This window comes from Sturnus vulgaris, chromosome W (assembly GCF_052056855.1).
Source record: "Sturnus vulgaris isolate bStuVul1 chromosome W, bStuVul1.hap1, whole genome shotgun sequence".
In the NCBI taxonomy this organism is placed as follows: Eukaryota; Metazoa; Chordata; class Aves; order Passeriformes; family Sturnidae; genus Sturnus; species Sturnus vulgaris.
Genome location: NC_142282.1, coordinates 27379813 through 27400108, shown reverse-complemented (window position 1 = coordinate 27400108; position 20296 = coordinate 27379813). Strand labels below are relative to the sequence as shown.

The 20296-nt window shown below is 43.1% G+C and overlaps 1 protein-coding gene and 1 pseudogene across 1 annotated transcript; both read right to left on the bottom strand.

Moving 5' to 3' along the window:
• Positions 1–733: 733 nt before the first annotated feature.
• On the bottom strand, positions 734–20254 carry LOC148220061 (transcription factor BTF3-like). The gene is made up of 6 exons (XM_088155526.1): positions 20114–20254; positions 19715–19783; positions 10827–10940; positions 10438–10639; positions 2383–2439; positions 734–1084 (listed from the first exon to the last, which is right to left on the bottom strand). Exons 2-6 carry the CDS (start codon positions 19781–19783, stop codon positions 1038–1040), a joined length of 489 nt encoding a protein of 162 aa, XP_088011652.1. The 5' UTR covers positions 20114–20254; the 3' UTR covers positions 734–1037.
• LOC148220062 (uncharacterized) lies at positions 10952–16269 on the bottom strand (annotated as a pseudogene).
• Positions 20255–20296: the final 42 nt, after the last annotated feature.

The window sequence follows — 20296 nt, the reverse complement described above, 5'->3', positions numbered from 1 at the left end:
GCGGGCTTCCCATGGGGTCACAGCCTCCTTTGGGCAATTGCACCTGTTCCAGGATGTGGTCCTCCATGAGCTGCAGATGGATCTCTGTTGCCCCATGAACCCCAATGGACTGCAGGGGGGAGAGCCTGCCACACCCTGGGCTGCAGGGGAATCTGCTCCAGTGCCTGGAGAACCTCCTCCCCCTCCTTCTTCCCTGACCTTGCTATCAGCAGTTGTTTCTCTCGCATATTCTCACTCCTCACTTCTGGTTGGTGTTGCCCAGCTTCTTCCCCCCTTCTTAAATTTGTTGTCCCAGAGGTGCTATCACCATCACTGATTGGCTCGGCCTTGGCCAGCACCAGGTCTGTGTTGGAGCTGGCTGGCATTGGCTCTGCCAAACATAAGGGAAGCTTCTGGTGTCTTCTCACAGAAGCCACTCCTGCAGCTCCCCCAACCTTGCCACATAAACCCCCTACAATCATAAAGTAGTTGTAGAATACAGGTCTCTTTCTTAAATTCAATAGATTACAAAGTGTCTTAGGGACACAGTGCATGTGTTCTGGCCCACAAACACTAGGAATTCACCAATTAAGTCTTATATGCTCCATTATGCACTGAAAATTTTTTTAGAAGCCAGTTTTCTAACAGAGCAAAAAGGGAGACGCTCTGAAAAAAAGCAAGACCTTTTATGATTGCTTAATAGTTATGGTCAATTTATTTTCTTGCTTTTCTGACAAAAAGCCACACCAGAAAGTTCATTTTATATTCTTTATTGTATGCCAAAGTTCATTAAAGACAGGGTTTTGCTTGTATACAAGTTGCTAAAAATTTGTGTCTAGGTAGAGATTCATTAGCAATCTGACTTATTTCAAAGCATAGGCTTGTTAAACTAGGCCACAAAAACAATACTGTGTACAAGCAATAACTGAAGAAGAGCTGCAGGTTCAGGAGTTTCCAAATATTACACATCTTGAAATAAAATCAAATAAAAGCAGTCACAATATAAAATAGCTCCATGTAGCTTTTTCAATTTTTAATTTTATTCACAAAGTGTCAGTTCAGTTTGCCTCATTCTTTGAAGCTTCATCAAAGTTTTCAACAAGATCTAGGAAAAAGAAAAATGTTGAAATTCAAGTCTGACCTATTTCAGCTTTGCCAATTCCCTCACCCCCCCCAGAAAAAGTTCCAGGTCATATAAAGTGGTTATATGGAAAAAAAAATCAGCTTATAAAATACAAACCAAGGAACATTTTAAAGTTTCATGGTTCATGGGTCATTCTTGTTCAAACAAGCAAGTTTGAAATCGTTAATTATAAAGAACAATTTTAAGAGCATTTAACTTCACCATATCCACAACAGAGCAGTGATACTGAAAAGGCAGTTTCTTAGCACTCTTCTTATTGGCTATTAAATAATTATCTTAGCCATAGCTATTATTCCTACATGGGACAGAAATGCTAGCTCAAACCAATAATACATCTAAGTCTCATATGGTATCTGAAAACAATACCCACATAAATTCTTTAAAAGAATCACAGAATGGCCTGAGTTGGAAGGGACCTTAAAGATCATCTCATTCCAACCCAGACATAGGCAGGGGCACCTTTTACTAGACCAATTTACTCCAATCCCCTTCCAATCTGGCCTTGAAGACTTCCAGGGATGGGGCAGCCACAGTTTCTCTGGGCAACCTGTGCTAGTGCCTCACCACCTTCACAGTGAAGAATTTCTTCCTAATCACAGAATTACAGAATTGTTCAGGTTGAAAAAGACTTCCAAGATCATTGGGTCCAACCTTTGACTGAACACCACCTTGTCAACTAGACCAGAGCACTAAGTGCCACGTTCAGTCGTTTCTTGAACACTTCCAGGGATGGGGACTCCACCACTTCCCTGGGCAGCCTGTTTCAATGCTTAATCACTCTTTCTGTGAAGAAATTCTTCCTGATGTTCATCTTGAACCGCCCTTGGCACAGCTCAAGGCTGTTTCCTCTCATCCTGTCACTTGTTACCTGGGAGAAGATGCCAACCCCCACCTTGCTACAACCTCCTTTCAGGTTGTTGTAGAGTGAGAAGGTCTCCTCTGAGCCTCCTTTTCACCAGACTGAGCCCCCCCAGCTCCCCCAGCCACTCCTCATAAGACTTGTGTTTCAGACCCTTCCTCAGCTCCATTGCTCTTCTCTGGACACTCTCCAGTACCTCAATGTCTTTCCCATTCCCCCTTCTCCTCTCACTCCATGCCCTTGTAAAAAGTCCCTCTCCAGCCCTCTTGCAGCCCCCCTTCAGGTACTGAAAGGAATGACTAGTCAATACTCTTACTGTCCTTGGCCCAATCTTAATACTGCATATATTATGTCTCAGCAAAATTCACTTCCTTTTCCTCCACTGCATGCTTGTTCTTACCTGGAACTTCGTCATCATCATCACCACCAGTAGCGAGTGGTGCTTTTCCATCCATAGCTGCAAGAGCAAGCAGTTCAAAAGCATCAGTCAAGCTCATCATAAGCATCTTGATTACAAAGGTGCTTTGCTTTGTTTTTTGAAAATATTATCAAAGAGTCTGAGCTAAATTGCAATTCTCTATTCAGTTCCTCTGCTGAATAAAAATCTACAACTAATTATATGTTACTAATAATACTCAAACACAGCAGCTGAAAAATGAGAAGATGCATACCAAACAAGTTTACTAGTCACCATCTTGGTTCTAGATATATAGAGTGCCTTGTATGGTAATAATTTTCAGCTAAAAGCACAGAGACCGATTTTACCAATTTCTCTTAAAAGCAGCTTGGTTTATTGATTACTCAGTAGTTCTTGAGGCTTACATATTTTAAAACATTAGCAAGTTATAATAAAATCTTAGGCCTTCAAGAAAACTAAGGTGCAATTGTGAAGCTGCAAGTAGACACATGAGTAGAGATAATTAAAGATATAGTTCTCTGGCAAAGCCAGAAGAATATGGAACTGGATACACAATTTTATACTTCAGTGGTTAACGTAACCACATATCCTGGTCCACATCTCTACTGACTGAGTAATTTCTTAATTATTCCCATTATATTTGCCAGTGCTACTGAGACTTAACCCTGTCTATTGTAGTAGACCAATGAGCATCTGTGAAACTGAAGCAGTATAATGCTAAGAATAGATATCTCAAATCCTGGGGTGCCCATGCCACTACTTTCACTGCTATTTAACTGTACTACCTTGAGAATATGAGACAGCTTAGCCCATGACCTCCATTTAATCCTAATTAATCCTTCTCAGTTTTCAAGAAAAGCATGAACAAAGAGATGGGTTTATACTAGATTTCTGAAATTGCTGTATCCAAATTTCTAGAGAAGGAAAATAGATGAATGCATAAGAAAATCCTGTGCTGGAGCAGGCTCCTGGCAGGATCTGCAAAGAGAGGATCTCATGCTGGAGCAGGTTTGATGGCAGGACCTGTGACCCCATGGTAGAACCATTCTGGAGAAGCCTGTTCCTGAAGGACGGTACCCTGTGGAAGGGACTCACACTGGAGCAGGGGAAGAGTGAGGAGAAAGGAGTGGTAGAGACACAGCATTAGGAACTGACCACAACCCCTGTTCCCCTATGCCACTCGGGTAGAAGGTAGAAGAGTTGGGAGTGAAGTTAAGCCTGGGAAGAAGGGAAGGGTGGGGGGAAGGGGTTTTAAGATTTGTTCTTATTTCTCATTATCCCACTCCAATTTGATTGGTAATACATTCAATTAATTAACCCAAGTTGAGTCTATTTTGCCCATGATGGCAATTGGTGAGTGATCCCTGTCCTTCTCTCAACCCACCAGTCTTTTATTGTATCTTCTCCCCATCTTGCTGATGGATGGGATTGAGAGTACATCTTGGTGGGTACCTGGCAGCCAAAGTCAACCCACCACAACAATCTGCAGACAAGCTTAATGTGGCAGCATTTAGCCAGGCTTTTAGCACAGTTGAAAAATGGGCAAGTGTGGGAATGTTTTTAGAGGAAAATGGACATTGACATTTCTTCCACCCACTGCCCACCTCACCTGGGCTAACAGCTAGCTCCGGGAAGCCTGCGTCGGTGAGTGGCCCCTCCCCGGCACCACTCTGGGAGCCGCAGAAGGGGTGTAGCAACAGCTATGCCTGGGCGAGTCATCAGGGAGGGATAAAGAGGTGCAGGAGAGACCCTTTATGGTTCTGGGGGAAGGGATTTATTGAAGGAAGAGGTAACAGGTCCGGTAAAGGTAAGGTAAACCGAGGGTGGGGATACATACAATATAACCAATCATGAATACAAAAGGGAATGCTTGACACAGAAACTTCTAGAACAAAGGGAGGGGCTACAAAGGATTGACATCCCGTGGGGCAGGGTTTAGGGTGAGGGACAGGGAAGGTTCCAGATAAAGGGGAGGGGTTTAGGATGACTGACTAGGACAAAGGCGGGAAAGGGAAAAACCATTATGCACTTAACTTAGGGGAAAGAAACTGGGACCAACCATCAACACAGAAGGAAAATTAACATTAAACAACATAACACAACAGGACATGTAGTGAACAAGCCAGGAAAGGGATATGAATGCTTTTATGAGCCTGGGCTAGGCCTGTAGCTTTGCCGTTGAAGTCACCTTGAAAGAAAGATAAGAAGAGCTGCTGCTTAACAAGAAAACAAGAAGAGCTGAAGGTGATAGGTGAATGCCAAGAAACTCTGAAGCCAATAAAAAGTAGAAAAGTCCACATGTTTGCCTCGTGCAAGAAGGCTTTTACCAATGATAAGTTGCATGATTGCATGTAGGGGTAGAGAAATTGTATATTAGGGTTAGAAGAGAGCAATAAAGTGGCACTTGCTCGATTCATATTGAAACGTGCAGTGTCCAGTTCTTTATCTTCGCAGGCAAGCTATGGCTAAACCCTATAAATCCCTGCAACTGTATTTGCTGCCATTAAGATACACCTAGCTTATCTTAAGCATTATAACCTAAAGGGATCAAAAACCAGTTGCTTCCAAAAATGCACCACAAAAGCAGCTTGCCTAGCTAGTCTGCATCTGTGGTATGATGTCTATCGTTAACAGGCATAACAACACTGCCACTATCCAAAAAAGGTTTTGTTTAAAAGTGTTATGTTTCTTTGCTTACATAAAATGGCAAGGTTTCAAGTAGATGTGCATCCTCCTAGAAAATATACTGGTGCATTTTTGTGCATTAATAGATATATTTTGAAGCCACAAGTCCCCATTGGAATTTAACTTACAGTCTGCTAACATAGTTTATCAAATATACTCTATTTCTTAATGAGAATAGAGAGCTACAGAAGTGGGACATAATTGAAAAAAGTAAAAGCCATTCCATGTTTTGAAACAAATCAGTGCCTAATTTACAAGGTACAAATAATTTAAATGCTTTATAGGTGGAGCAAATATAATGAGAGTAGAGTGTCTAGTCTACAAATGCGAGCAGGCTGACACTAAAGCAGAATGATAATCCATCTAGTCTACAGTTCCTGACAGAGTTCTGCCTAGACACCAGTGTAGATGTGCATGAGGTCACATCTAAGGAAGTCTGAATTTTGTATGCTGGTGGAAGAGGACTCAGTGAACCCTGGAACCTGTAGACTACTCCAGCTTCTACCAACAGTAAAAACACAGATAAAACATCTTTAAGGCTATCACTCTTGTGTAGGAATTACTGGAGCGTGAAATGCTGCAGATGTGCATGGGGATTGTTTATCCAAATGCCACCCACAACATATGCTAATAGTAAACCCTGACTGCATGAGCTAGCTAAAATGGTTTTACACTGTTCAGAAACTTCCCTAAACCAGAAAGAACTGCACCATCTCCTGATTCCTAACATTAAAATGTGTAAGGCAGTCAGAAGGGGAATAAATGAATTTTCATGGTGTTCAAGTAACCAAGCAGGGCAAGAGTGTCTTGAGTAATAAGCCAGCTGGACTTACAAACAGAGCTTTAAACTAGATTTATTGAAGGAAGGACACGGTTTTCTAGGCACTTGAGAAGAACCAGGGGCTGCCAAGGCATGAGGAATAAATAGAAAACACTTGTGAATTGCCTCAAGGGAATTAGGGTGAGCTCCCCTAAAAAGGGGATGTGGCTGACAGCCCAGCTGAAGTGCGTTTATACCTGTGTATGCAGCATGGGAAACAAACAGGAGGAGCTGGAAACAGCTGCCCAGATGGAAAAACATGACCTGATTTCTATCACATAAATTTGGTGGGATGAATTGCATTATTAGAGTGCTATGATTGATGGCTATAAACTGTTCAGAAGGGACAGACAAGGAAGGTGAGGTGGGGGAGTTGCTGTCTATGCGAAAACCAGGATTGATTGCATGAAGCCATCTTTGAAGAACAGCAATATGCAGGTCGAAAGCTTATGGGTGAAAATTAGAGACCAAGTCAAGAAAAGGAAACTTTGTGCTTTAACTGCAGCTTTCAAATAAAGATCTCCTTTTATATTACCTCCTTACTAAAATTATATCGAGTTTCATTTCCAGGTTAGAAAAAGACAATAGCAGGAAGCGTCATGCTCGCATGCCCTGATCCTGATAGGGATCTTTAACCACCCAGATATCTGCTGGAAAAATGGCACAGTGAATTGCAAGCAGTCCAAGAAATTAGTGGAGTGCTGAAGTGAGTTGACTGTGGCCAGACAGCAAGTGCCCACCAAGCTGTTCTATCACTCCCCTCTTCAGCAGGACCTCAGAGGGGAGAAAATAAGATAGAACAAAACTCATGGGTCAAGATAAAGGCAGATTAATAAAGCAAAAGCAAAGGCTGCATGGGAAAGCAAAGGATGACAAAAGATTTATTCTCTACTTCCCATCAACATGCAATGTCTGACCACTTCCTGGGACAAGGGCTTCAGTATGTGTAGCAGTTGTTTCAGGAGACAAATATCTTAATAATGAATGCCCTCTCCTTCCTCTTAACTTTTATTACTGAGCAGATGTTAATATCCCTTTTGTCAGTTGGGATAAGCTGTCCTGGCTATGTCCCTTCCAAAGATATTTGCCCACCACCAGCCTACTGTCCTTGGGGGGTGAAAATGGGGTATTGTTGGAGAGACAGCCTTGATGCCAAAGCACTGGTATGTTATCCACACCTTTCTAGCTACCAATACACAGCACTGTGAGGGTTGCTATGGGGAAAGTTAACTCTGTGTCAGCCAGACCCAATACAAGTGCTTTGAGGACAACTTCCTAGTACAGGTGATGGAGAGCCCAACCAGAGGAGAGGCATTGCTGGACCTGTTGTTCACTAATGTGGAAGAACTTATGGCCTTAACCTGAGACATGAGATTGAGATTAGATATTAGAAAAGAAAAAATACTGTTAGGGTGGTCAGGCATTGGAATAGGTTGCCCTGGAAGGCGGTGGAGTCACCATCCCTGGAGGTGTTTAAGAGGCATCTGGATCTGGCACTGGGTGATATGGTTTAGTGGTTTAGGGGTTACAGTGGTAGTGCTGGGTTGACAGTTGGACTTGATCTTAAAAGGTCTCTTCCAACCTTGACGATTCTATGATTCTAAAGTCTCTAACTTATTGGAGAAGTCAAGATTGAAGGCAGCCTGAGCTGCAGCCATCATGCCTGGATAGAATTCTCAATTTTGAGGGGTACTGGATGGGTAAAACAATAGTCAGGACCCTAAACCTCATAGAGGCAAACTTTCAGCCATTTAGAGCACTATTGCATGGGATTCCTTGGAAAACTGCCCTCAGAGAGAAAATGTCACTGGCGGGGTTTTTGGGGTCCCTTTGGGATCCCTGAGACTGCTTTCGCAGCCCTCAGTGACAGAGCAAATTCCCGAGCCTTGCCCAGATAGAATTCTGGCTCGCGGTGAGCTCTCAGACCAGCGGGGAAAAGAGACCAGCATATGCAGAGAGGCACAAATCCATAGTTTATTCTATGAAGGCATCCTATCTAGCATATACCAAAGGCTATTGTTTTACAGGGGGTTTATATCTTTTGAGGGTTTTACAGTTTGCACCAATTACCAAGAGAATTCTACTTTCTAACCAATCCCTGAGGGATTTTACATTCAAAGCTGGCCTATGGATACTAAAAGAGAATGAACCACTAATATTGAAGATAGATAAGAGGGTCTACCAAGGGGGGAGCTAGATTCCTTTTGTATTTGTCATTTCACAAGCCATTTCTTATCTCTAAGCTATGGTTTTCCAAGGAGCTTGTTCTGAGGATGCAGGGAGACTTTCTTCTTTATGAATATTTTCTGCTTCCTCCACAAGAAAAGAGCTGGGAGATATTGATATCATGTTTATATCAGATTGCTGCCTTAATTCAAACCACAAGAGTTGTATGACCTGAACAAGTTTCTCTGTTCTTTCCCAGCAGCAATGACTTACACCATGACAAACATGCTTGTCAAGTCAGACAAGGCCCTACCCTTTCCCAGACACAAGGACAACTTAGTCATAACTATAGCAAAGCTATTATTTGGAATGGTATTATTCCACATATAAAAATGTGATGAAGCGGGAAAAAAAGAACAATTGTAGAAGTGTGGCAGGCACATTGATTTGAGGCATCTGTTACAAGCATATGTCCCTGGGACAGGTGGCATCCAAAACAACAGGGAGGAATTAACATGAATCATAGAAACACAGAATAGTTTAGGTTGGAATGGATCTTAAAGACCATCGTGTTCCACCCCCCTGACATGAACAGGGATACCTTCCACTAGACGAGGTTTCTCCAAGCCCTGTCCAACCTCATCTTGAACACTTCCAGGGATGGGACAGCCATAGCTTCTCTGGGCAACCTGTTCCAGTGCCTCACCACTATCTGAATAAAGAACTTCTTCCTAATATCTAATCTAAACTTGCCCTCTGTCAATTTAAAACTGTAACTCCTTGTCCTATTATACATTCCCTGATAAATAGCCCCTCTCTTAAATAAATAGTTGTCTCACCTTTTTATAAGAAGAGAGATCTTAACAGGTTCATTTTAAATCCTTCAAGTTTTCTTTCTTTCAAGCCCCACTCCTACGACAAGGAAGCCACACAGCTGACACTAGGAAGGAGGGACCTGAGCTTCATTTGGAAAGCAGTTTACCTCACCTCCTGAACACTACTTCTAGCAGAATTTTTTCAGTGGGAAGTTGAGAGAAGAGAAGCATCATCAGCTTTAGGAATAGAGTCTATCTTTGCTGGCAGCAAAACACAAAAAGAAAAACTGTAACAATCAAGTTCATAACTACCACAAGAAGTAGAAAGTAAGTAGGAAAACCCTACATGCAGGACATGAAACATGGTCCTGATGCCTTGGAGTGGCTACCTAGAACAGAGGCTAGACAGAGTTAAAAGAATAAAGTGGGTATTTATTAAAGGCCTTCAATAGGTACACCTTGGGCAGTGCAAAAGCCTTGCAGAGACTACACCCAAGGTGGACGAAGGTCATGAGTTTTTCAGAGAGATATAAGTTTGGTCCGTTTGCATATCAGAGGTTAATTCTCCAATTACAGCTTTAGGTAATGAAGTCATATTCCCCCAGTTTGCTTCTCCCCCCCGATTCACTTTTGTTTATACTTTTTGAGGCCTGAGGCAGTAGGTGTCCTTGGTTCTCAGGCCTGGAAGGATTGTTTTGTCTGACAAAAATGTGAAGAGAGCTTACTAACACTCTATATGGAGTTCAGAGTTAAACACTAATGCAGTACAGGATCTGAAAAATATACTCTAAAACTTAAGGCATCAGTCCCAGTATCAACAAGCCTGTCTTCTGCTCCCAATTTTTACCCTGTAGCAGCAGCAGCACCTTTTCCAAAGACCAGATACTTAGGTCCCTCCTCTACTTTTCTCACATAGTTTTAGGGATAAAAAGTGTTTAGGTTCTTTTACTGATTTAAGGATAGAATACGAAATTGGTGTATCTAGCTTACTGATCATGCCAGTACTGTTTGCTACACTGTTCTACACACACAGAAATTATATTTCCTTAAAAATGCTGTATAAATGCCTCAGCTATCAAAAAGCCCATGCAACAAATAATACAATACCTTCACCACACCTGTGAGGGAACAAAGCAGTAGCAAGATGTCTGTCCTCAAGTCCCTCTCCCTATTGTTTGTTTCCATTACAAGTGTCAAAACAGACATACCTTCTTTTAAAACCTAACTTTCTCAGAGTAACTCTATCTAGCTTTAATGAACTAGGTATGCCAAAATATGGTAGCCAAAACAAGTAGTAAACTAACATGAAATCAAATCTGGCTACAACTTTCTAGTCCTAGACTAGCTGCAAGATATGCTGAGAAACAGGTGCCTCTGCTTTATTCTGTTATCTTTATTGTTGGATTTGAGCTATAAATAAGATTTAAGTGTCTCATTTCTTTAGTATTTTATAATATGCTTTCAGACAGTAAGAGTGCACTGAATTTCACTGCAGCTATACAAATAAGCCCCATACCTGCCAGAAGGAAATGCATTCAAATTTTAACTTACATTGCTTGGGTAGGGCTTCTGCCAATCTCCTCAGGCTAGTCAAACTGTCAGCTCCAAGCTGATTTAAGATGCTAGGAAGCATTTCTGTCAGCTGCTTTGTCTCAGCATGGCCAGTGATAGTGAAAGTGTTAGCAGCCAGGGATGCCTGAACTTTAGGGTTATTGAAGTGAATGACTGTTCCTTGGTTGGTGAACATATTTACCTGCAAGGGAAAAAACCAAAACCAGTATTTCAAGCAGTTTAGCATGATTTTCAGTTTAACAGGAACTAGTTGAAGTTCCTAAAGTTCAATTAAGCACCTATAGATAATTTACAGGAAAGTTTAAGATGTTACTTACAAGGAAATTAAGTTCTATATAGAAAAGCATTTTCCCCTTTCAAGCAATTACCTCTTCAATTCCAGAAATATTGTTGACACCCAGTTTCTTCAAAGAAAACTGAAGCTTCTTGTCATCTGCTGTAGCTGTTCTATGGACAACTTTCTTCTTTCTGCGGGCAGTACCCTTTGCAAAAAAAATAAAAGTTATTAATTAATATTTAATTAGTTCTTTGCAAACTCTAATTCTTGTGGCCATATAACTACTGTTCAGCCATCTACAAATCAACTTTGTATGCAAAGTTCTATTTCTGTGTTACAGCACACACAACCCCACTCCACCTGCACTGCAGCAGTCTTTTCCTTGTTAAAGCAAGCTCTGCACATTTGTGAGAAGTGTGAGATTTTAGGATGCAATGCACCACAGAAACTTTATTTCCTAAGTCTCATGGGGATTCTGCAACATCCTACTTAGGAAAGAAAAACTTCAAGTGTATCCTTGTCTGTTACCATAGACATAAAATTGAAAACTGATCATCTCCTGAAGACTGACATACTCTACAGTCCTGTATGCCTAAAGAGTTGCTAGCTTAATTTGGTGACAAATCAACTTCTACAGAAAGATCTATTCAGACATCATTCCTAGGACTAACTCCTAACAATATCTTTGATCTTTAAAGTTCTGAGTAACTGAATTCTTAATTCACCTGGTTATACATTCATTGCCAGACAGAGCAGTGTAATTCCTGAAAGTATATGTACTGCACAGCAGGTGTGTACAAGCGTAACTGCTATAGCAATACTAATGATGATCAGTGTAGTGACAGAGTGACAGGCCATGTCTGCAGTCCAGTAACTTATACCATTGTTGTAAACAGGGGGGGGGAATCAGTTCCACAATGGTCAGGAAAACCTTTGCTGGAATGCCCCTAACCATCAACTTCCTATTGAAGAATGCCCAACAGATTTTAGTCTACCATCCCAACAAATACAAATGATCTCTCTTTTTTCTATCCCTTATTCTTTACAGTGTCACACAATATGGAGTTGCATCTGGTTTATGTTAAGGATTACCAAGAGCTGTGAATGTCAACTGTTTAGGTAGAACAAGTTACCTAGAATTAGGATGAACTTTCATTGGAAGTTATGAAACAGTTGTAAAAAATAAGTAGCAGTTCTGGCCACAGTTTACAGTTGTCTTTTCAGGCTGCAACTTACATAGCATCATCAGGGTTTAAAGAAATGAGATTCAGTATTGCTTAAAGGTTACTGGAACAATGTAAGATAGCTTTGAAAATCCAAAATCGGTGCATGACATGAGTGGAAGTTTGGACAATGTCGTTTCTCAGCCAAATAAAAATCAAGTTGAACAGCTGATTCTGATACTGAAAAGTCAGAGTTTGCCTCTGGTGCCACAGGGGAAACACTTCTGAGCAGTTTTCAGTAATTTCTGAAGCCCATTAATTTTTCCTTAGACAATCTTAAATTGTAGTCAATTTTGACAATAAAGAGTCAGAGACGAGAAAGCTATCAAAAATATAATTAACAAATGAAAATGAGAAAACTCAAAACGCTATTTTTTATTCCAAATAGACATCTCCATCTGATGGACGTACACATTTGTGTAAAATTTGAAGAACATATATTTTCCCAAAATATTTTATGGACATTATCTTAAGAGGTATTTTCAAACAAATGATTTTATGAAATATATTTTTTTACAAATACTTCTACATAATATTCCAGACCACTCCTTTTTAGAAAGCAAAAAAAACAAAGGTTAAGTTCCCCTACAGACACAGAGCTCTAGATTTCTCCAGGAAAAAGGTTTGGAAGAATCAACATGACATTTAGCTGCATCAACACCCTACACAAAAATGTCAAATTCCACATAATGAAGTACTACAATAGCCCTCCACCTAAATATAATATTTATCTTCTTTTTAAGATCTGCAGGCCTGAAATGTTATGAAAATCTTCCATCAGAGGCAATGTGCAACCTTTCCTCACAAGAAAGAAGAAAAAACCCAAAACAGTAGTGATAAAGGTTAAAGCCATCTATAGGCAATACACATATGCTAGTAACATGCACATAATCATCAATATAATACAGCAATCCTCTGCTTAACTAGTAATCCATATAAAGAATGCACAAACTCAGCAAGCCAGTTAACTACTGGATTAATCCTGATTTAAGGCTGCCTAAATATCTATTTAAAGGCAAAAAGCTTCAACACGTGAATAAACGCTACTGGAAACTGTCAACAAGAGTTCTGCTGAATAGAATCACAGAGTAGTTTGGGTTGGAAGAGATTTCAAAGATCATTTAGTTTCAACCTCCTGCTGTGGGCAGGGACACTTTCCACTAGATCAGGCTGCTCCAAGCCCCATCCAACCTGACCTTGAACACTTCCAGGGATGGGGAAAACACAACTTTTAGGGGCAACCTGTGCCAGTGCCTCACCACCCTCTGTCAGAGACTGAAATGATTCAGGCCTTAAACATTGTTATGAAGGAGTTTTGCCCATTATAGCAAAAACTGTATAAAGAAGCTACAACCACAGAAGCCCACCCCTCCTTGAAGATGCCTGGCTGTAATTTGGACTGTGAGTTAAGGCACCTAGAAAAGATAAAGGGGACACTATAGTTCAATCACCTCAGGTCTAAGGAGAAACAAACAAGGCTGAGGGAAAGGAATGCATCCACAAGAAAGCCAAACCCAGCAGCTGTGCTGAGAATCATGTCTGGCTTTGGGGTGAGGGAGACCACAGCCCATAGAAGTCAGGTTTACACAGACTCCCCCTGAAACAAGGGCTGGGGGAAGGAGGTTTCAGGTGTGTGTCATAACCTCTGGTCAGAGACACTGAACACCCATCCTCCTTTACACAAACTGGCTCAGCTGTAAAACCCTCAACCCCACAGGCCACATCCATGGGACATTCATGTGAGAGGCAGCTGAGACCATGTCATAAGCCATCATAGACCCCCCAAAGCACTCCCCAGAGGCCTTGCACCACAGAACTGCATGTGATGCAAAATGATGCAACAGATCCTAAGTCTGCTGCAAGAGACTGTGTCAAACTGCTCCCCCGGGGGGAGGTACCTGGACATTCCCACCTGGCCTGAGCCTATATTAACCCATCTGATTCTATGATTTTGGGGGGACCTTCACCACCAAGAAGACCAGCTGGAGAGGATCAACAAAACATCATTGGGATCCTTAGATGGTGATATTTTCCTTATTCTGTCTCTGTCACTCTCTTTCTGTCCCTCCAGCTATTTTCTATTTCTTTGTCTTCTTTTGTCTCTCTTTCTCTCTCTCTCTGTCATATTTACTATTAAATAAAACTCATACTATTGACTTTGGTATATGGGCTCATTTGCACCTTAATTTGACCAGAGGAATTTCTAAATAACTTTAAAACCAGATCATAACACGCTCAATGTGAAAAGTTTCTTATGTCCAATCTAAATCTACCTTTTTTCAGTTTAAAACTTGTCCCATGTCTCATCACTCCATGCCTCTGTAAAAAGTTCCTCTCCAACTCTCCTGGAGCCCCTTTGGGCACTGGAAGGAGCTCTAAGGTCTCCCTGAAGCCTTGTCTTCTCCAGGTTTAACAGCTCCAACTCTCTCAGCCTGTCACCATAGCAGAGGTGCTCCAGCCCTCAGAGCATCTTCATGGCTTCCTCTGGACTCACTCCAACAGGTCCACGTCCTTCTTATGTTGGGGATGCCAGAGCTGGATGCAGTACTCCAGGTGGGATCTCACAAGAGTGGAGCAGAATTGCCTCCCTTGACCTGCTTGTCACACATTTTTGATGCAGCCCAGGATAACGCTGGCTTTCTGGGCACCAAGCACACATTGCCAAGTCATGTTGACCTTCTCATCAACCATCACCCCCAAGTCTTTCTCCCCAGGGCTGCTCTCAATCCATTCTCTGCCCAGCCTATACTCATGCTTGGGATTGCCCTGACTCAGGGGCAGAACCTCACACTTGGCCTTGCTGAACTTCATGAGGTTCTCAGGGGCCCATTTTTCAAGTTTGTCCAGGTCCCTCTGGATGGCCTCCCTTCCCCCCAGTGTGTCCACTGCACCACACAGCTTGGTGTTGTCAACAAACTTGCTGAGGATGCACTCAATGCCACTGATCATGTAGCCAAGAAAGATGTCAAACAGTGCTGGTTCAAATACTGACCCCTGAGGATGCCACTAGTCACTGCTGTCTCCTTGGACAATGAGTCATTGACCACAACTATGACCATCCAGCTGATTCCTTATCCACCAAGTGGTCCATCTGTCAAATCCATGTCTCTCCAGTTTAGAGACAAGGATGTCACATGGGACAGTGTCAATTGCTTTGCACAAGTCCAAGTAGATGATATCAGTCGCTCTTCCCTCATCCATCAACACCGTAACTCCATCATAGAAGGCCATCAAATTTGTCAGGAACAATTTGCCTTTAGTGAAGTCATGTTGCCTGTCACAAATCATGTCCTTATTTTCCATGTGCTTTAGCATAGTTCCCAGGAGGATCTGTTCCATGATATTGCTGGGCACCAGATAGGTGAGACCGATGGGCCTGTAATTGTCTTCCTCATTTTCCTTTCTAAAAACATGGGTTATATTTCCCCTTTTGCAGTCAGTGGGAACTTCAGTGGACTGCCACAACTTCTCAAATATTATGGATACTGGCTTAACCACTTCCTCTGCCAGGTCCCTCAGGACCTGTGGATGCATTTCATCAGGTCACAGGGACTTGTGCACCCTCAGGTTCTGTAAATGGTCTCAAACTTGGTTTTCTCCTAGAGTGGGTGATTCTTCATTCTCCCAATCCCTGCATTCACCTTCTACAACTCAGGTGGTGTGCTGGTGAAAACTAAGGCAAAAAAGTCATTGAGTACTTCAGCCTTCTCCATGTCCTGAGTAACCAGGTCTCCCATATCCTTCCAGAAAGGGCACACATTTTCACTAGTCTTCCTTTTATCACTGACATACCTATAGAAGATTTTCTTGCTACCCTTGACATCCCTGGCCAGATTTAATTCTATCAGTGCTTTAGCTTTCCCAACCTGTTCTCTGGCTGCTCAGACAATCTCTCTGTATTACTCCCAGGCTACCTGTCCTTGCTTACATCCTCTGTGGGCTTCCTTTTTCTGTTTGAGCTTGTCCAGGACCTCCTTGTTCATCCACACAGGTCACCTGGCATTTTTGCCTGACTTCCTATGTTGGAATGCATTGCTCCTGAGTTTGGAGAAGGTGATCCTTGAATATCAACCAACTTTCTTGGGCCCCTCTTCCCTCCAGGGCCCTATCCCATGGCACTCTACCAAGCAGATCCTTGAACTGACCAAATTCTGCTCTCCTGAAGCCTAGGGCAGTGAGATTACTGTGTGTACTCCTTGCTGCTTCAAGGATCTCGAACTCCACCATTTCATGGTCAGGGCAGCCCAGGCTGCCCTTGAGTTTCACATTCCCCACCAGCCCCTCCTTGTTGGTGAGAATAAGGTCCAGCATAGCCCCTCTATCACTTGGAGAAGGAAGTCATCAACCCATTCCAGGAACCTCCTGGATTGCATGTGCTTTGCTGTGTTGTCCCTCCAACAGGTATCAGGGTGGTTGAAGTCCCCCATGAGGATCAGGGCTTCTGAATATGAGGCTGCTCCTGTCTGTAGAGGGCCTTACCTACTCAGTCTTCCTGATCAGGTGGCCTGTAGCAGACTCCCACTATGTCACCTGTCCCTGTCCTCCCTTTAATCCTGACCCATAAACTCCATCGATTCCTCATCCATCCCCAGGTGGAGCTCCATGCACTCCAACTGCTCATTGACATAAAGGGCAACACCACCTCCTTGTCTCCCCTGCCTGTCCTTCCTAAAGGGCCTGTATCCTTCTATTTAAACACTCATCACAGGAGCCTCCCACCATGTCTCTGTGTCGCCAATAAGATCATAGCCCTGCAGGCATGTGTGCATCCTGTTTATTCCCCATGCTGCATGTGTTTGCATAGAGGCATTTAAGTTGGGCCCCTTATGAAGCTAATTTACTGGCTGGAGTTCCTCAGTGCTGTTCTTCAGATGCTCTCCTGCTGACCTGTGATCCCTCTCCAGGCTTTGCGCATCTCTTCCTGGCCCTGGCATCTAACTAGTAGGAGTGGGATAGATTGAGTTTCCCCTCTCTTGGCAATTTTGGTTTAAACCCCTCTTCACCAGCTTGGCAAGCCTATGACTGAAGATGCTCTTCCCCTTCTCTGACAGATGGACCCATCGGCCCCTAGCAGACCAGGTTTTGCAAACCAAGTCCTATAGTCTAGGTAGCCAAACTCCCAGCTGTGGCACCAATACTGTAACTATATTGATTTGCCAAATTTGACTAACACTTTCAAACTCCTTCCTTTTGATCAGGAAGACTGATGAAAAAACTACCTGCACTCCAGCGTCCCTTACCACTGCTCTCATTGTCTTATTTTAGAATAGCTTGTATTCTAAATACTGTGTGCATGTTTCTCGGGTATAAAAAACAAAAAATTCCTAACAAATTCTTGCCTTAAAATTGAAATTGTAATAACATGTTTACTAGCATACAACTATACTCAACATACTTTTTTATTTTCAGATTATAAGTAATCACAAAGCTACATAAATTCAGATGTTATAATAAAACAAAAAGGTCTTCCAAGCATGTTATTCTACAATGATAAGAGTATGAGAAATACAGAAACTCCAGCTTTGTTCTAAAAAGCAAGAAAACAGCCACAGGCATCTTAAAGATTTGTGATGAGAATTTGTAGTATAGCCCTCTAGTCTATTATGAAAACTATACCTAAGATCATTTACTGTAAGGTCTACTTACTTCAAATCTTAATCGTAGAATATCCTGAGCTGGAAGTGACCTAGAAGGATCATAGAGTCTAACTCTTGACTCTGCACAGGACAGCCCCAAGATTCACGCCATATGCCTGAGAGCATTGTCCAAACGCTTCTTGAACTCAGACGGGCTTGCGGCTGTGACCATTGCCCTGGGGAGCCTGTTCCAGTGCCCAACCACCCTCTGGGTGAAAAACCTTTTCCTAATATCCAACCTAAACCTCCCCTGATACAGCTTCATGCCGTTCCCTCAGGTCCTATCACTGGTCACCAGAGAGATCAGTGTCTCCCCCTTAGCTTCCTCTCACGAGGAAGTTGTAGACTGCAACTACAGTTGTAGACCGAGGTCTCCAGTCTGAACAAGCCAAGTGACCTCAGCTGCTCTTCATATGGCTTCCCCTCTAGACCCTTTACCATCTTTGTAGCCCTCCTTTGGATGCTCTCTAATAGCTTTATATCTTTCTGTGGTGGTGCATCGCCCCCTTTTTGCAGGCTGCACCGCAATCTGAGAAACACTTGTTAGGCCTTGGCCTTAACAAACAGCACATGGGCTCAGCTCTTCTTGAGCTTATCAGAAACACTGTCTGCTCCCAGGAACTGCTGCTGTCTAACAAGCTCCTGTTTTCTTTATGAACGGCATTGGAAGCTGTTTTCCTTGCCTGAATGGCATAATATCCCCATTCTCACACTTTCAAGGAAAGTGCCAACCCAAACTGTGGCTAGAATGAAACAGTTATATTATGACTAATGCCCACTCTCTAGTGACCCTATAAACAGCACTCCAAAATGAGACCCTTTGAGCTCTTCTGGACTGCAGCAGGCTGTGACCAGCAACCTCTCTCTGAGTGGGGCCTCTCAGAGCCAGCAAACTCTCATGTTTGCTTTACTCAGAGGATTGCCAAACAATGACTAGTCCTGGGACAATACCCCCACTCCTCGAGGCCTGACCCTTTACCCGCTGGGGAGATGCAAAACCATCTGAAATGAATATTTCACTTACCCTTGAGGGGAATTTTTCACAGGTAACTTGCACTGACTCTTTATGTCTGTGTGCACATAAGCTATGGAAATCTGGGAGAAATGCTGCTTTCTTAGATGTTTAAGTACCTTAGATATCTAAGTAGGCTAGGCCTGTAAGTAAGGTTAATTCATAAGTTATAAGCTAAGTTAAATGCTGCTAAGTGTTGTTCCTCTGTTGTTATGGCTAAGGTATAAACTAAGTGTTGTTCCTTTGTTAAATTCTTAGGTTTAAGTTAAGTTAAAGTACTGTTGAGTGCTGTTAAGCTTTTATGCTTTTGTCACACTGGAACACACACACGCACACCCCCACACCTCCCCTAGATAGTTCTCAGCTCATTTCTGTTTTGATTGCCTGGATTTTGTTTGGTTTTGTTGTTGCTTGTTTTCCTTGGTGTGCCTTAACTGTCTAGTAAGTAGTAGAGTGAATCTTGCCAACAAACTTTGTCATGTTGTCACTTAATATTAAATCTGGTTTTTACCGATACCCTTACTGCTGATTTTTAAGCGATCTCAAACAGTTGTTCGTAACACTTTCTTATATTGTGGTGCCCAAAACTGCACACAATAGTCAAGGTGATGCTGCACCAGTGCAGAGCAAAGTAGGACAATGGCCTCCGTTGACTGGCTGGCAATACTGTACCTGATGCACTCCAGGATACAGTTGGCCCTCCTGGCTGCCAGGGCACTGCTGACTCATATCCAACTTATCATTGACCAGGACCTCGAGGTCCCTTTCTGCGGTGCTTCTCTACGTTTCATTCCCTAGTTTGTACATACATCCAGGGTTGCCCCATCCCAGATGCCTTTTAATATAGCCTATATAAGAATACAGGATACAAGTCAGCTATAATATAACAAATCCAAACAGAAAAGGCTGGAGGTTCAACTCCTACATTCTGCTTCTACTGAACTGACTAGAGATCCCTGCAGCAGTGCAGCTTACCCAAGGACAGTCCAGCCAAGGCAGGAGTCTTTAAGGCTGCTCCCCACCCGAGTTTTCAGGGTCTCACATCAGAGGCCCAGTGTATGGACCGTGATACACAATCCTGAAGGCAGGGATGAGAGACAATTCCTACCTTGCCACCAATGCGCACTTGGGCCTGGAGCTTGGCAAGCTTTTCTTGGTTCATGATCGTTTCTTTCATCTGTGGAAGCAACAAGAGCACCCATGCAAAACAGGTCAGGAAGCACTCGGTGGCCCAGGCCACAACCTGGGCCCTGTAGTAAAGTAAGTGGGCACAAGGGGCTCCGCAGCTACCCCTCACTACACTCGCACACCCGACGGGAAGACGTCCAAGCCCTAACGGGGCCGGGTGCTGCGGTCGGTCTGCCACACAGCGCCGCCGAAGCTCAGCTCTCCTGAGGCCTTGCCCGTAACTGCCTTGCCTTGCTCCAACCACAGCCGCCCGCTAACCTGCAGCCCTTGGTCGCGCAACAAATTCCACCCTAATCCCTCCCCACCATCTCCTTTGTACCTTCTTAGAGCGGAAGCAGCGGTGCCAGAGCGGAGGGAGATGAGGGTTGTGGGAGCGGGATGAGGACCGAGCAGAACACGCGAGATGGCGGCCGGAAAGGAGGCCAGGCACGCCGCTCTACCACTGCCTAAGCCAGGAGAGTGCGCCCTATGCGGCAGTGAAATCTGGAGAGGCGGACCCGCT

Bases quoted from the DNA above. Each gene is read 5' to 3' on its own strand.
- LOC148220061 (XM_088155526.1), bottom strand. From the start codon at position 19,783: ATGAAAGAAACGATCATGAACCAAGAAAAGCTTGCCAAGCTCCAGGCC. The intron at 10,941-19,714 runs GTAGGAATTGTC...TTTTTTGCAAAG, and splicing joins AAGTGCGCATTGGTGGCAAG to GGTACTGCCCGCAGAAAGAA. The intron at 2,440-10,437 runs GTAAGTTAAAAT...TTGCTCTTGCAG, and splicing joins AGAAGCCCTACCCAAGCAAT to CTATGGATGGAAAAGCACCA.